This window comes from Osmerus eperlanus, chromosome 3 (genome assembly GCF_963692335.1).
Source record: "Osmerus eperlanus chromosome 3, fOsmEpe2.1, whole genome shotgun sequence".
Taxonomy (NCBI): Eukaryota; Metazoa; Chordata; class Actinopteri; order Osmeriformes; family Osmeridae; genus Osmerus; species Osmerus eperlanus.
In genome coordinates this window covers 4323798-4338880 of record NC_085020.1, presented here as the reverse complement: position 1 = coordinate 4338880, position 15083 = coordinate 4323798, and the positions used below count along the sequence as shown (strand labels likewise).

The following is a 15083-nucleotide window of genomic DNA, read 5'->3' as shown; positions in this document are numbered from 1 at the left end:
CTGCCACCATGAAGCACATGTTGTTACTTAGCAGAGGAGAGCACAGATAGCCACACGAGTTGTGAACTGAGACCACCTGAGCTCATGGCCTCAGACACTGCAGTCTGCAGGAGGAATCAACCTTAGAAGTCTCACGGGTGTTGCACGTGAAAGAAATCCATATGTCTCTTTTCATTATTGTCAACAATATAAATCTTATAAAACTGGCCAAAACTACAGAAGGATTTGCATAAATGAAGGCAATTACAGGGCAGAGTTTTGGAAATCATGGATGTTCGTTTGATTTGATGTTAGCTTGGGATTTAGATTAAACGCTCCTGGGAACAAGCAGCACAACTTTAAACAAGCGTGCACTCATTAAAATCTCTCTATATAGAATGTGTGTATATGAGAACTGATGTTCTATTTAAACGAGTTGAAGTCGAAGTAGTTTTCTAAACGGTGCCCCAGGTGTAATTTAGTTGATTCTGGTGTAAGAAAAATACTCTAGACATTGACCAAAATGAAAAAAAACATACCATTAGCATAACAGGAACACCTGTTGGCCTGTGGAGGAAGAAGGCAATGAAACAACAGCACAAAACAGAACTAAAAGAATGACCAGAAGATCCACTCTACTTACAGCAAAGGTGTGCTGTACTGTACAGATGGAAGCTGTGCTCGAGGGTAGAAGGTTAGATGATACGGTGCTATGAGTGAGGAGGAGATGGAGGCTGGATGTTGGAGTGAGTCAGCATTGTGACTCAGCTAGTCTGACACCCATGTTCCCATCTCTGCAGCACCAAGGTCGCTATGACCTGTCCTTTATACACAACATTCCTGGACGGTGATTCAGTAAAAAAAGATTCTCCCACTATCCTCTCCACTCATCTTTAAGAGATGTTTTCTGGATCCTTGATCCTCAGTGTGTAGCTGTAGTCATCCTATCAAGCATTCTACTGTGCTTCTACTGTAGTGTAATTCTACTGTAGTCACATTCTACTGTTGTTACATTCTAGAACAGTCGTGTTCTATTGTATTACAATTCTACTGTAGTTACAGTTCTACTGCAGTCATATTCTACTGTTGCAGCATTCTGTTCTAGTAACATGCTAACTGTAGTCACATTCTGACGTAGTCACTAGTTCCTCTGCTGTGTGATACTCCATGTGGCATGCCCTGCCTGCTCATTCCCTAGTTACTGTAGCCCTTAAAACTCCTGGGTCAATATGTACACCAGTCATTGACAATGATAGTAATAATAACACAAATGTAATTATTGCTGACAAATAGTTGTAAGTGAAGCAACAAAGTAGACTTCTTACAGCATGTATTGTTTCAATTATAAGTCTCTCATGTCAACCCCTCTGTCTGCCTGTCTGTCTGTCAGTCTGTTTGGAAATGACGGGCCTATAGTTACAAATTCATAGCAAAATGACTGAAATCATATTGTATGAACTTCTGTTTGAAATGTATTATCAGAATATTTTGAAAAACAAAAATATTAAACACACATCTTTCCTCAGATTGTTGTGTGTTTAAATAATATGTCCAGACATTTTAAGGCTGTATGTGAATACTGAGTTGTGTAAATGTGTGTTTTTGACTTAAATTTACTAAGTATATTTATCACACCCTGCTGTATAACATAACAGTGATGCTTTTATATAGTCAATGTAAATCTTTGTTCAAGGGATATTTATTCAATTGTGTGTGAAATCAAAATATGACAGTGTACTGATGATCCAGCATCACTGTGCTGTACACACAAACACACAAATATAAACATATTTTCAAGCATGTCTGGAAACACTGCTATAAGAATTTATAACATAAATATAAAAACAGCTGAAGGATTTATCCAGTTTCGTAACTAAAGCAAAGACAATGAAGAGTAAAAAAAAATTGATAGAAAAATGCATAACAGACATACACACACTGATACAAACAAGAATCAATATGACTGCACTGAGCAACCCATTCTTCTGAGGACGTCAGGATGCTGTCCATGAAAATGAGATGTGAGTGTGTGTGTTTGTGAGTGTGTGTGAGCGTGTGTGTGGGGGTGGTCTGCATTGTGAGGTGGTCCTGGACAGGTAGTCTAGGCTTAAGGAGGTGGTTATTATGAAGTTATCATGGTGTTGGATGGGTGGAGAGGGTACACAGTGATGGGCGATTTAGGTTAAGGTTGGTGGGTGTGGTCACTGGCAGGTTAGGGTTGGTGATGGTGGGTGTGGTCACTGGCAGGTATGCCCCGCCTCCTGTTGCTGCAGCATCTCTTCCTTGCGGAGCGGGAAGGTATCCACCGTGGTGAAGATCTCGGCCGAGGTGATGGGGTATGTGTAGCGATGCCTGTCTGTCCCCTGCTTGTCTATCAGTACCAAGGTGAAGGTACTGTGGGGAATCTGGAGCTGCAACCTAGGGAGACACATCCAAACAAAATGGTGTCGCTAAACTGGATGTTTGCGTTTTTGTCTGAGGACGCCCATGTGAGGACAGGTGTGTGGATGGTAGAGAAGTGTGTGTGTGTGTGTTTACCTGAGTTGCAGGGCCAGCCCTGGAGGGATAAGCCTGTGTCGCATACGTCCAATCTGTGCTGGGTAGATCCCCACAAGTTCAATTACCGTCAGATGCCGGAGGTCCAGCCCGCACTGTGCATGCTTGAGACACACACACACAAACACACACACACAGGTGGATATGATGATAAGCTTGATAAATGTTATGTCAACACATTTCTTCGAAAAATCTATCACCTGAGCTGTTAAATGCAAGGTTCGGGTGACTCATATTATCTGACCCGAGTCATCTCTGGGTTGACACTTTAAAAGGTCAGGGATTTGAGAGGCAGCTCCCCTTTAATGATTTTTGACGGGTGTACAAAAATATTAAAGCCTAAAATAGCCTGATTTAGAGAGGAGCTGCGTTGTTTCTGCCTTCTGACATTTCCTGTGTTTACCAGGAGCTGAAGGACTACTCTTCCCATCAACTCAGCCACTACACACACATACACACACACATGTGAACACACACACACACACACACAAACATACACACACAATGCTGCAGTAGCCAGGGGACACTAAAACAAATTCTTACAATTGAATTTCTCCACCCCACTCTACCCCACCTTGGCCTCCTCTCACCTGCAGGTTGGTCATCTGGAAGCGGTAGTAGTGATTGGCAGCTGTGGGGGCGGAGATGATGAGCAGACGTCGTTTCTCGTAGAACTGGTCCAGCAGGGCCGCGGCGGAACGCACACCCACATTGACGTTCATAGCTGTGACACAACATGACATAACGTGACATAGCATGACATAGCATGACATAGAATGACATAACATGACATAGCATAACTGAAATAATGACACAACACGAATCAGCATAACTGAAATCGTGACATAAGATGTAACATGTCTGAAATCATGACATAATGGCCTACACTAGGGACATAAAATGCTTTCAGACAAAGCAAGCAGTCTGCTAAACAGGACAGCACAGTCTGATACCATCCTATTCTAAATCCATTTGTCAAGGTCAGTCCAAGAAGTGAAATAACACACTGCTACATTATCATAAAAAACGACATCCCATCCAAAACAGCAACCGCAATATCGACCACAAAGAGCAATAAGAGAGTTACATAAGATTACAGCAGTAAAATGCAGTCATTCTCTTTAGACAGTAACCCACTTAATTGTGTCTCACAGACATTGCTGGTCGATGGCCGAGTGGGTGGCATTGATCAGCATGATGCCTCTGATCGATTTGACAACACACCCTGACCAGAAATACAGGTCTATTTTCACCTCCAGTGAACCCTTCAATCTCTCTGACTTCCATTGTGTGTGTGTATGTGTACGTGTATGTGTATGTGTGTGTGTGTGTGTGTGTGTTGGGTGGACAGGTAGGATGGAGAGATGGGATCTCAGAGGACTGTTAGTGTGTCTCACTGTTTCCCTGGATGTGTGTGTGGTTGTACATTAGTCGTGTGTGAGTGTACATGTGTGTCTGGTATGTGCTGGTCTGCATACGTACGTGCACAGCTGGTTTCAGTGCCCGACCAGGTGAGTCCGGACTGGCAGACCCGTGCAGCGCTGCCCTGGAGTTCGTATCCGCCGGTGCACTTGAACTCACAGGTGGCTCCATAGTTGTCCCCGTCGCTGTCACATTTCATGTAGATGTTCTCTGGTGGGGTCAAAGGGCCGCAGCGACGAACTGCACAGCACACACACACATACAGACACACATGCAAAAAACACACCACTGTTCAGAAAAGCACAGATCAAAACAGGAAGCCTTTCTGAATAAACAAATGAATAAACAAGTAAAAAAAACGAAATGAATGAATGAATGAAAGATTGATCGAACGAATGAATGATTGGACGAACATCACCTCTGACTCTGACGGAGAAGCGACAGGAGGCTTTGTTCCCGGTGCGGTCGTATACGGTGTAAGACATCTTGTGGAACCCCTCTGGGAAGTGTGTGCTGGGAGGCTTCCCTTTCAGCTCCACACTGAAACACACAGCCTCAGTCTCAGCGCCCTGGAGAATCACAGCCCAGCTCTCCACTCACATCCTGACTCGCGCCAAACTGGCTAGGAGGTGAGAAGTCATGCTAACTAGGAGGACAGACGTATGATGTTAGAGGTCTTAGGTCTCTAGTCTCTGAGGTCAGAGGTCGTACTGACTCTGTGAGGATGCCGTCGGCCGTGTCTTTGCCCTCCGGCGTGTCCCACGTCACTCTGGCGGTCAGCTTCCCTGGCTCCGCCCACTTATCCTTTAGAGTCGGACACTTGATCACCGGAGCGTCGACATCTACCCAGGGTGGGGGGAGGGAAGGGGAGGACTGTGAATGTCTTGTCATGTCTGAAACATGTCCTGTTTTCTTTACATAGCGTGAAAATTGTTTGTCTTTTATTCCCTTTTTATTCATTATTCATTCATTTTAATGCAAAATAGACAACCAAGCAAATTTGAATCCCTCAGCGTTGTGTGTATGCCAGTTTGTGTTACAAAATGAAAGTCAAATCTGTCACTTCATATCATACTTCATCTGTTACTTAGTATTAGACAGACATACACACAGACACACTCTATGATTACTACTCACCTATCGAGCCAGTGAAACTTGCAATATTCAGCCATGCAAGTAATTACCTAAATACAGTTATTATACACCAGTACAGGGGTGAAATTGGTGTAATTTGTCAGCTCAGTACCTGTGTACTGGGTGCAGCCAGCGGGGTGGAGAGGCTAGAGAGCAAGGGATATAAATCTCATATCCCTCGTCTGCGAGGAAAAAACAGATGAGGAGAATGTCTCTTTCCATGTCGGCTTTGCACATATCACACCTTTCCTCGGCGGTTGTGTAAGCGAGAGATTATTATAATGGCAACACTGAAGCACTTATTATCCTCCAGCAAAACCAGTCTGGACCGGTGCCTGAAGTACGAGATGAGCATTGGCTCTACCTGGCTGTGCTGAGTCGTGACTATCTCCCTAAAAGTCTTAATTAAGTCAGTCTATAGACACGCCTTCAGTCTTGTTTCATTAAGGTAGCCGGGACACAGACCAAATGTGATTCATCATATAATGACTCAGGTAGACGGTCCCTGGTGTAGGAGCTGACTGGCAGCTGCAGACTGGGATTATGGGCCAGGATGAACCGTGACACACACACACAGACATACTGTATACACAGAGTGGCACACACATCCACATCAACTCACCCACACAGGTGCTCTCTCCTGCAGTCCAGATCTTGTTGTGCTGGCAGGTCACAGTCTTCTGGCCCTTCAGAGTGTATCCGGGGGAACAGAAGAACTCACAGCGGGAGTTGAAGTAGGAGCCGTCGGAGCACTTGTAGCCTCCGTTAGCGGGCATGTTCAGCTTGGGGCACCGGACCTCTGACAGACACCGGATACATTTACATTCAGTCATTTAGCAGACGCTCTTATCCAGAGCGACTTACAGGGACATCCCCCCGAGACAAGTAGGGTGAAGTGCCTTGCCCAAGGACACAACATAATTTGGCTCGGCTGGGAATCAAACCAGTAACCTTCTGATTAATAGCCCGATTCCCTAACCGCTCAGCCATCTGACCACATACATTGAGGAACTGTGTCTTAAACCGCCATGTTCAGTATGTGTGTGTGTGCACGTAATGATAAGTACGCGTGTGTGCATGCGTGTGAGAAAGTAAGAGATGTGTTTATGTGTGTGTGTTTATGTGTGTGTGTTTATGTGTGTGTGATCCTCTCACCCCTGCAGGCGTAATTGGCAGACCAGTGTTTGCTGGCCATGCACACCACCTCGTTGTGGCCCTGCATCTCGTAGCCCCTCCTGCAGCGGATCTTACAGCGCGTCCCCATCACGTTCCTGTAGTGCTCCCCGCGGGGGGCTCGGCAGCTCACGTCGCCATGCTTCACCTTGATGGGGGCGCACCAGGGGGTCCCTGAACACAGGGGGTCACGGGACAGGGCGGGGCTTAGACCTCCAGGGGAGGGAAGGACTAAATACACCGCTCCAACTGTCAAGCTGTGATGTGTCAAGCTGATGCCAATGACCAGGACAATAAACTTGTTAAATTCTTTTATGTTTTGAATATGATCCTAATCTAATTTACTACAATATTACTGTAGAGCACAACCACAGAGGAATATGCCATGGTTGTAGACATCTTCTATGCAATCTGTTCTCTCTGCTGAAACATCTCTACCTAGAGATGCTGGAAGTCTGTCAGACAGCTTTACAGGTAACCCCTAGCAACCATATGCTTCCAAACTTACCACAAGGTCTCCATGGAGATGAGAGGCCTCCAAGACTACAATACACGTGAAAAACTACAGCAGTGCACGTTGGAGACTACAGCGGTGCACGTGAACGATTTTAGCAGTTCTTGTGGGACGACTACTTTGTCCGTGACAACCAATCCATTGAACCCTTAAAGACCAAGTGGGTAGAATTACCCACAATTATTTACTTACCATGCTCCCAAGTGACAAGATGCTGAGTAGAAGTGTTTGCATTAGAGAAGGTGTTGAGATTGAAAGAGAGAGAAAGCGAGGGAGGACAGAATGTGTGAGAGAGAGAAGTTATTTCGACATGAGAGGTCAAGCAGCAGTTGTGTAAGTTGTAGGGTGGGTATGAGAAGTGGGGTGGACACAGAGAATCCTCTGCTCTCTCAGTCTCTGATTTCTCTCAGGCCTGGTCCCCACATCAGTATCTATGATCTCTACAGGTCCGTCCAGCCCTGGAACCGGAGAACTACTTCTCCAGCCCCAATCATGGAATGTATCCAGTAGGGAGTCAGACGGCTGAGCGGTGAGGGAGTCGGGCCAGTAATCTGAAGGTTGCCAGTTCGATTCCCGGCCGTGCCAAATGACGTTGTGTCCTTGGGCAAGGCACTTCACCCTACTTGCTTCGGGGGGAATGTCCCTGTACTTACTGTAAGTCGCTCTGGATAAGAGCGTCTGCTAAATGACTAAATGTAAATGTATCCATTTAGCAACGTAGCAATCCAAAGCTAACGTAGCATACATGAGTGGTATAATTAGCTGGCTAAGATTAGCTGTGAAAATGGTTGGAGCAGAAAACCTACAGGACCGTAGCTCTCTAGTATGAGGGTTGAGTCTAGAACAGGATCTGCGTCTAGACCAATATGGTCCCAATCAGGAAGGAGAAAGATCTGTCAAGACACTGAAGCTGTCTTATTCCTCCACAGCTGGCTATGTATGTGTCCGCCCCTCCAACGCTAGCTTAAAGATTCCTATCATCAAAGCCAAGTTTGAGAGGCCATAAGGTTTGTATTCCAGGGAAATAAAATCTGCAGTCCATTTCCTGTTGGCACGGGCTACACTCGCTGATGACACACACACACACATCTTTACACACACTCCTGATTGTGTGGTTCATTACCCACACTAACGTGGGCTAATCTCCAGCTGGACTGTGTGTGTTGGTGTTGTGTTCCACTACTGTTGAGTAACAGAACGCAATACAAGAATTTGAGTTTTACAAGGCAGAGAGAGAATCCAGAAGTTTGGTTTGGCTGGAGGCATAATGTTCCTTGTCTAACTGACCCCAGAATATAACTGGAATTTACGTTGACATCATTGTGAAACGTAAGATGCATGGTGCCATCTAGTGGTGGGTAGCCTGGCTCATTTAAGGAGACCCAGTGGCATGACACTTCATCTGCTGTAATTCCTTTAATCATTAAGAACATCTGCTCTTTAGAGTCCTCATATTGTCAAAATCCAGGAGTATATATGTGCGTTTACTTTTGTGTGTGTGTGTAAGCGTGTTAGTGTGTGTGTGTGTGTGTGTGTGGGTGGGTGTAGCTGCATGTGCGCATGCCATGTCATTTACCTCTGTATCTACCAGAGTAGGAGTCCTCATCGTCAGCATACGGATAGTATCCTGACCCTGGAACAGAGAGGAGGGGGCAGAGAGCAGGGGGTGACCAGGAGGAGAGCAGGGATGCGTTTAAGAGCGGAGGGCAGGGATCCATCCAAAACATTTAGCAACGTTTCAAAACACTCCAGATTTGAACAAGAACAAAAGGTTTGTGTTCATGCCTGCCAGAGGATCCATACAAAAATGACACAGTATCCAGACTTTAGTGTTGGAACCCGTTGCTAAATTATACATTTGGGATAGAACCAGAATCAAATAGAATAGAAAGGAGGCTTCCAGAGGGTTCTAAAGACACTGCTAGGAACATGAACCCAACAGGATGGCCCCTTTCCAGCTGCTTTGGCCAAACGACCCCCTCTAAGAAGAGACTTTGGTCCAAAACCAGAGGGGGGACCAAACCATGGCAACCACACATCTGTCTGCGTTCAGAAAAAATGAAATAAGAGAAAAATAAACGTTTTAGTAAAGGCAGATAACTACCCGGACCTGTTTGTAGACATTATTCTCTTGTTTCTTTCTCCTGAACGTTGCTGTGTGGTTGGCATAGTCCATACCTACTGGGTGGTGTACCTCCTCCAAAACGGTTTCTCTCTGATGCCACCTGATCACATGACAGAACTGAGGATAACTTAGCTCTTTGGTTGTTCGTATACCTGTATTTCACAAGGAGTGTGGAGTATGGTCAAACTGCAGGGAAATGCTATAATGCAGCTAATATATACAGTATATATATAAAATGATATTGGGACAAAGAGAGAGAGAGGGGGGAGAGAGAGCAATAGACATAATGAATGTATAATTGGCAGAATAGCCAGGTACAATTTACAAACAACAGAAGATAACAACATGGGATATTTATAGCTCGGGGAGAGAGAGAGAGCTGGGAGGGGAAGGGAAGGGAGAGGAGGGCTGGAGAAGAGATCGGGGGAGGTGAAGAATGATAACAGCCAGGAGAATCAGGAAGTGGGTGAGGAGAGCAGAGGGGAGGGGTGGTGTTCAGGCTGTGCGTCTGGAGGCTATGGACTGAATGTGTCCTCTGTTCCAGGCCCCCATGACCAACACAGAGGAGAAGTGTTCCAGGCACACAGACAGGCAGCGCACACAGACAGGCACACAGACAGGCACACAGACAGGCAGCGCACACAGACAGGCAGCGCACACAGACAGGCAGCGCACACAGACAGGCTCACAGACAGGCAGCGCACACAGACAGGCAGCGCACACAGACAGGCAGCGCACACAGACAGGCTCACAGACAGGCAGCGCACACAGACAGGCAGCGCACACAGACAGGCACACAGACAGGCACACAGACAGGCAGCGCACACAGACAGGCACACAGACAGGCAGCGCACATAGACAGGCACACAGACAGGCAGCGCACACAGACAGGCACACAGACAGGCACACAGACAGGCACACAGACAGGCAGCGCACACAGACAGGCACACAGACAGGCAGCGCACACAGACAGGCACACAGACAGGCACACAGACAGGCAGCGCACACAGACAGGCACACAGATAGGCAGCGCACACAGACAGGCACACAGACAGGCACACAGACAGGCACACAGACAGGCAGCAGAGCCGCTTTACAGGAGCCTGTCAACCGCACAGCGTCGAGGAGAGAGCCTGATACTGTAACTAGCTGCTGGTTTCTGTAAGAGAGACTCGCTCTCCATCTGTCTGGGTCCTCTCCTCTTAGTCATTCTGTCAGACAAGCACTACCTGTCTATACCAGACACTACAGGCCAGCACACACATCCATACACATACACACACCCCTGTGGTTTTAGAAGTCCAAATACACAGTGTGAAGGCAACTTCTGACAGGGTGAATCAGATGTAGCTGGCTGAGAGGGGATCTCAAGAATGTATGTGGCCAGGGCTTTCAAAGGAAAACAGACAAGATCTAGAAATCAAGTTACAGGTGTGTGTGTGTGTGTGTGTGTGCATCTGTTCAGCTCGGTATCAAATCCAGGGACACTTCACCAAACAAAGCCCATGATAATTAACTTCAATCAATCCCAGTCAGTCATACGCCAACAGCCATGACACGGACACAGCACAGTCCTTGACACACAGACATGGGGGGGGGGGGGGGGGGTGTGCACGCCAAAATAATTGTAGCCTCTTCAAATGGTCTGCTTAAATCTATATAGCACACAACTCCATCACATTCCCAGGAAGGCTGAGACTGAGGCTTATTTATTTGCAATAACATCACCTGAGCTGTGGAGTGTATGTGCGGGGTTTGTGTGTGTGTGTGTGTGTGTGGGGGGGGGGGGGGGGGGGGGGGTGACATACCATGGCATATTTCCCTATAGACAGGCACAGACGGACAAGAAAACCCCTCCTTGGAACAGGGATTAGCTAGGAGGTAGGCACAGTGGGTCACCTGTCGGTCTGACAAATCATTACAGACCATCCCTCACATCTGTCACACAAACACACGCTGCTGTTTCACTTAATTCAGTCAACTCACAGCTGTATCCAAATAACAGCCGAAACTAAATCCATTCCTAATTGGTTTGAAATGGTGTCATCAATCATGCTGTCTTCAAACAAGGAAAGCTGCAGCTCTAGGCACTATAAGTTCTCAGTTTGGTCTTTATTTGTATTCGTATTAACCTCGCTGGATCGAGGCGGAAGTCATCCGTCTGAATGTGGTGTCTGTCCGGTCGTTCTGTGTGCAGGTCCAAGTGGGATTTCTGAGCTGCATCAACGTCTCATTCTGTCTCCTTCCTCTCTCCTCTCTCCTCCTCTCCTCCTCTCCATTATCTCTCTCTTTTTCTTCTCTCCCTCTCTCAGAGAACAAACCTCTCTTTGGAGAGTGGAAAGACATCAGCACGTCGTGCAGACTGATGGAATTGTGGAGAAAGAGATACAGAGATAGATGTGAAGATAGATAGACAGATAGATAGAGAGAAAGAGAGAGAGATAGACTAAGAGAGATAGATGTAAATAGAGAGAGACTGACAGAGAGACTGAGAGCAAATGTAAAGATAGATAAAGAGAGAGAGAGACGTGAGAGGGACCACAAAGAAAGCTTCTCTCCCCTGTGAAAGCCCTGTGAACAACTGATCCTGAGGGAAGGGACCGATCCGACCGGCAGGTTATCTGTAAGGGATGGAGCTAGTGGAGTCAGAGGCCCACGGCAGGGCTAGAACCACAGCAGTCCTGTCATCAGACTGAAGAAGAAAAAAAACGCCCACCCCCCCCACCCCCCAATCCCCTCCCCCCCCCATCTTTCCGTTCTTTACGCTACACAAGATTAGATAACACTTGTGCATTCACAAGGCAACCTCTTCCACTTGTCTGTCTGAATACCGTCTCCTATCTTTGTACTGAAATTCTCCCCGTGCCTGCATATCCTCATTAATCCCCCTCCCCAACTCCCCCCCCCCCTCTCTCTCTCCCCCAACTCTCTCTTTCTCTCACAGTCCATATTACCTCTCAGTCCTATCTCACTCAGTTCCATTCAACAGGCGATAATGGCAGAGAATTGCTAGTGCTCATATTGACAAAGTAGCAGTGTAAAAGTATAGGCAAATATAGGCAACACACTGTAGAGCACACGTTATACTTGGTGTCTTCAGTCGCTCTCTGTACTGAAGACATCCTCTCAGCGCCCTGCCCTGTTCCAGGGGAGCTGGCTGGGGAGCTTGTTCTGTTACAGCACAGATGTTGCAGGTTTCTGACATGACTACAGCACAGAACTGCGAAAGGACAGCTAGCCTGAGCGGAAAATACCATCACAGTGGGTTGGATTGACTTTTACTAGTGGTGACCGCATTACAAGCATAAGGGGAGGGAAAGAGTGTGAGAGAGAGAAATGTAATTGTACCTACAGTCCACACAGCTAGAGAGAGAGAGAGAGAGAGAGAGAGAGAGAGAGAGAGAGAGAGAGAGAGAGAGAGAGAGAGAGAGAGAGAGAGAGAGACAGGAGAGAGGAGAGAGAGAGAGGGACAGAGAGAGAGAGAGACAGAGAGAGAGAGAGAGAGAGAGAGAGAGAGGGACAGAGAGAGAGACAGAGAGAGAGAGAGAGGGACAGAGAGAGAGAGAGAGAGAGAGAGAGAGAGAGAGGAGAGAGAGAGAGAGAGAGAGAGAGAGAGAGAGAGAGAGAGAGAGAGAGAGAGAGAGGGACAGAGAGAGAGACAGAGAGAGAGAGACAGAGAGAGAGGAGGAGAGAGAGAGAGAGAGAGAGAGAGAGAGAGGGACAGAGAGAGAGACAGAGAGAGAGAGACAGAGAGAGAGAGAGAGAGAGAGAGAGAGAGAGAGAGGGAGGGAGGGACAGAGACAGACAGAGCGTGCAAGTTTGTGTGTGTGTGAGTACATTGGGCAGGTCTAGTCATCCCTCTTCAAATGAGCTTGATCATATGGAACCACTCTGTTATATACAAAGCAATCCTCTGACTTTCTTTAAACACACACACACACACATTCAACAGGGGAAAGTCTAACTGACTCCCAAACAAACACAACACCCTTGTAAAATAAACACCCAATAAACACAGTATTGCCACACACACACACACACATACACACAGATAACACACACACACAAAAAAACACAAAGACCCCAAATCTATATGTGGCAGTCTGACAAGCTGTGTTTACCCCTGTCAAGAATAAATCTATCCCAGCGGCTTGTGTTCATGTTACAGCCTGTGTGATCAGCACACACATGCATGCACGCGTGCAATACACACACACTACCGCACTTCTACAATTACAGGTACGCATGTGTCAAAGAGTCATAAACATACACGTACACACTCTCCAATTCAAGCCTAATCCCAGCCTCTTGTTCTCTTTGAACTGCTTTCAGCTTCTTGTTACTCTAAACTTCACCGCAGGCTAAATCCTGCCCTGTCTGCAAATATACCTTCTGAAAGACCTGGGGTGTGTGTGAAGGAATGAAACAGAGAACCAAAAAGGAGAGACGAGAGAGAGAGAGAGAGAGAGAGAGAGAGAGAGAGAGAGAGAGAGAGAGAGAGAGAGGGTAGAGGAATAGACTGCTACAGAGTGTGTGTTTCAGTATGACACAGTTGAGATGTGCACGTGTGCAGGAGTGCTTGTGTCCCCTGAGTTGGTCGATATTTTTGCAGTTCATCCCTAACACAGGATTCATTGTTGCAGCCAGACGTTGGACCTTGCCCTAGTACCCTTTTCCGTTAAACCAGGCCTAATTAATTGTACTCACTTGTAGAAGGACAACGTGCTCAAACATGAAGATCTCAAATGACTACTTGCATTGTTCATTACCACCAAAAGGTCGTAGATACGACTTTTACACACTTGCCCTCTAGTTTAAGTCGTATAATATTCCTCCCGAGGCTATTGGAGTGATATAATCGGTAGTATGGTCATAGTTTCAACATATTCACGTTTAAGTTCAGACAGACTGTCTTATGGACTCTGACGCCAGTGTCATGCCGCGGGTTTTCTGTGTCGTTCCCCAGATGCGCACTGCACTCCCCCCGCTTTCACCCCAGTTTCTACCCCATCCACGTAAACAGAAAATGTGGCTCACCAAAAACTAGCGGTAACGACCGCGAGTTAGCCTCGTGCGTAAAGGCCAAGCATCAACAGAAAAACTACAATGACGCACTGGAAGGAAATGACCACGGTGATTAGGTCTGTAAGACAACGTTTATAAGAGACGAACTTAAATAACTTTAAGGTAATCAACAAAGCCACTTATTATATTAACGCATACGGTGCATATTTGTATCAATTCCTTACCTTCGTACGCTGAGGTGTAGCGCTGGACAGCCACCAGCAAAAATACTACCAACCAGGTGTCCATATTCACGCGCGGGACACTTCAGCATTAGGAAAGTAAAGGAAAACTTCCAGCGCATTCCTTCCTGCGCCGGACCCGCCTCCTGCTCCAGAAACTCGAGAGGGTTTTCCTCCGGATCTCAATCGGATCTGGCCCAAGCTGGCTCGCGGCCTGGCTCGCGGCCTGGCAGCCACACAAGCAGTGCGTACAGTTGATTGAACAAGGACATGGCGTCAGGGAATATCAGATAATAGTAGACGTCTATCAACCATTAAAATTCTATAATTGTATTTCAACGAGTGCCGTGCCTGCCATAGGCTATTCCTGTAGCATAAAAGTGGTGGAGCAAAGTTGATGTCACGGATGGTAAATTACAGAGAGAAAGAGGAAAGGGGTTGGTGATAGAAAGTGCAGGCTGGTGAAAGACTAACCACTGTTTAATTTTCAAATCAAGCCCCCATGGTTTTGGCTAGCTGCCAGCCCCTCTCTGAAGTCTCCCTATGTGAGTTTCCACATGAAGGTGTCAAAGTGCTCCTTGTCTTCACAGGAAACCGGAAGCGATGTGTGTGTGTGTTTGTTTAATAATACCCCCATGGTGTGTGTGTGTGTCCCTAGGCAGAGGCCTCTGTAAAGACACTAGGACCCACCCAACCATGTCATGACCTCCCTGGTCGACCCAGGTCAGGCCGGTGTGAGACTGTGTGTAGCTGAGGACAGGAAGCCCAGGTACGCACCCACTCACCAGGTACACACCCACACACCAGGTATGCACCCACACACCAGGTACGCACCCACACACCAGGGTCACACCCACACACCAGGTACGCACCCACACACCAGGTACGCACCCACACACCAGGGTCACACCCACACACCAGGTACACACCCACA

General features: G+C 47.0%; 1 protein-coding gene across 3 annotated transcripts; it reads right to left on the bottom strand.

Moving 5' to 3' along the window:
* Window positions 1–1767: 1767 nt before the first annotated feature.
* Window positions 1768–14305, bottom strand: srpx (sushi-repeat containing protein X-linked). 3 transcript variants are annotated; one of them, XM_062456642.1, is made up of 10 exons: window positions 14153–14305; window positions 8355–8411; window positions 6247–6438; window positions 5714–5890; window positions 4673–4799; window positions 4376–4497; window positions 4018–4197; window positions 3126–3259; window positions 2518–2639; window positions 1768–2397 (listed from the first exon to the last, which is right to left on the bottom strand). In XM_062456642.1, the coding sequence occupies exons 1-10, from the start codon at window positions 14214–14216 to the stop codon at window positions 2217–2219; spliced, it is 1356 nt and encodes a 451-aa protein (XP_062312626.1). In that variant the 5' UTR covers window positions 14217–14305; the 3' UTR covers window positions 1768–2216. The 3 variants fall into 3 exon arrangements, with proteins under 3 accessions (XP_062312626.1, XP_062312627.1, XP_062312625.1); XM_062456643.1 differs by lacking the exon at window positions 8355–8411 and having other exon boundaries at window positions 14153–14303; XM_062456641.1 differs by lacking the exon at window positions 14153–14305 and having other exon boundaries at window positions 8355–8544.
* Between the last annotated feature and the right edge of the window lie 778 nt (window positions 14306–15083).

Excerpts from the sequence above, each read along its gene's own strand:
- srpx (XM_062456641.1), bottom strand. The coding sequence starts at position 8,505 with ATGTTTTGGATGGATCCCTGCCCTCCGCTCTTAAACGCATCCCTGCTC. Across the intron at positions 4,198-4,375 it reads CTTCTCCGTCAGAGTCAGAG|TTCGTCGCTGCGGCCCTTTG; the intron begins GTGATGTTCGTC and ends TGTGCTGTGCAG. Across the intron at positions 3,260-4,017 it reads CACTGAAACCAGCTGTGCAC|CTATGAACGTCAATGTGGGT; the intron begins GTACGTATGCAG and ends GTTGTGTCACAG.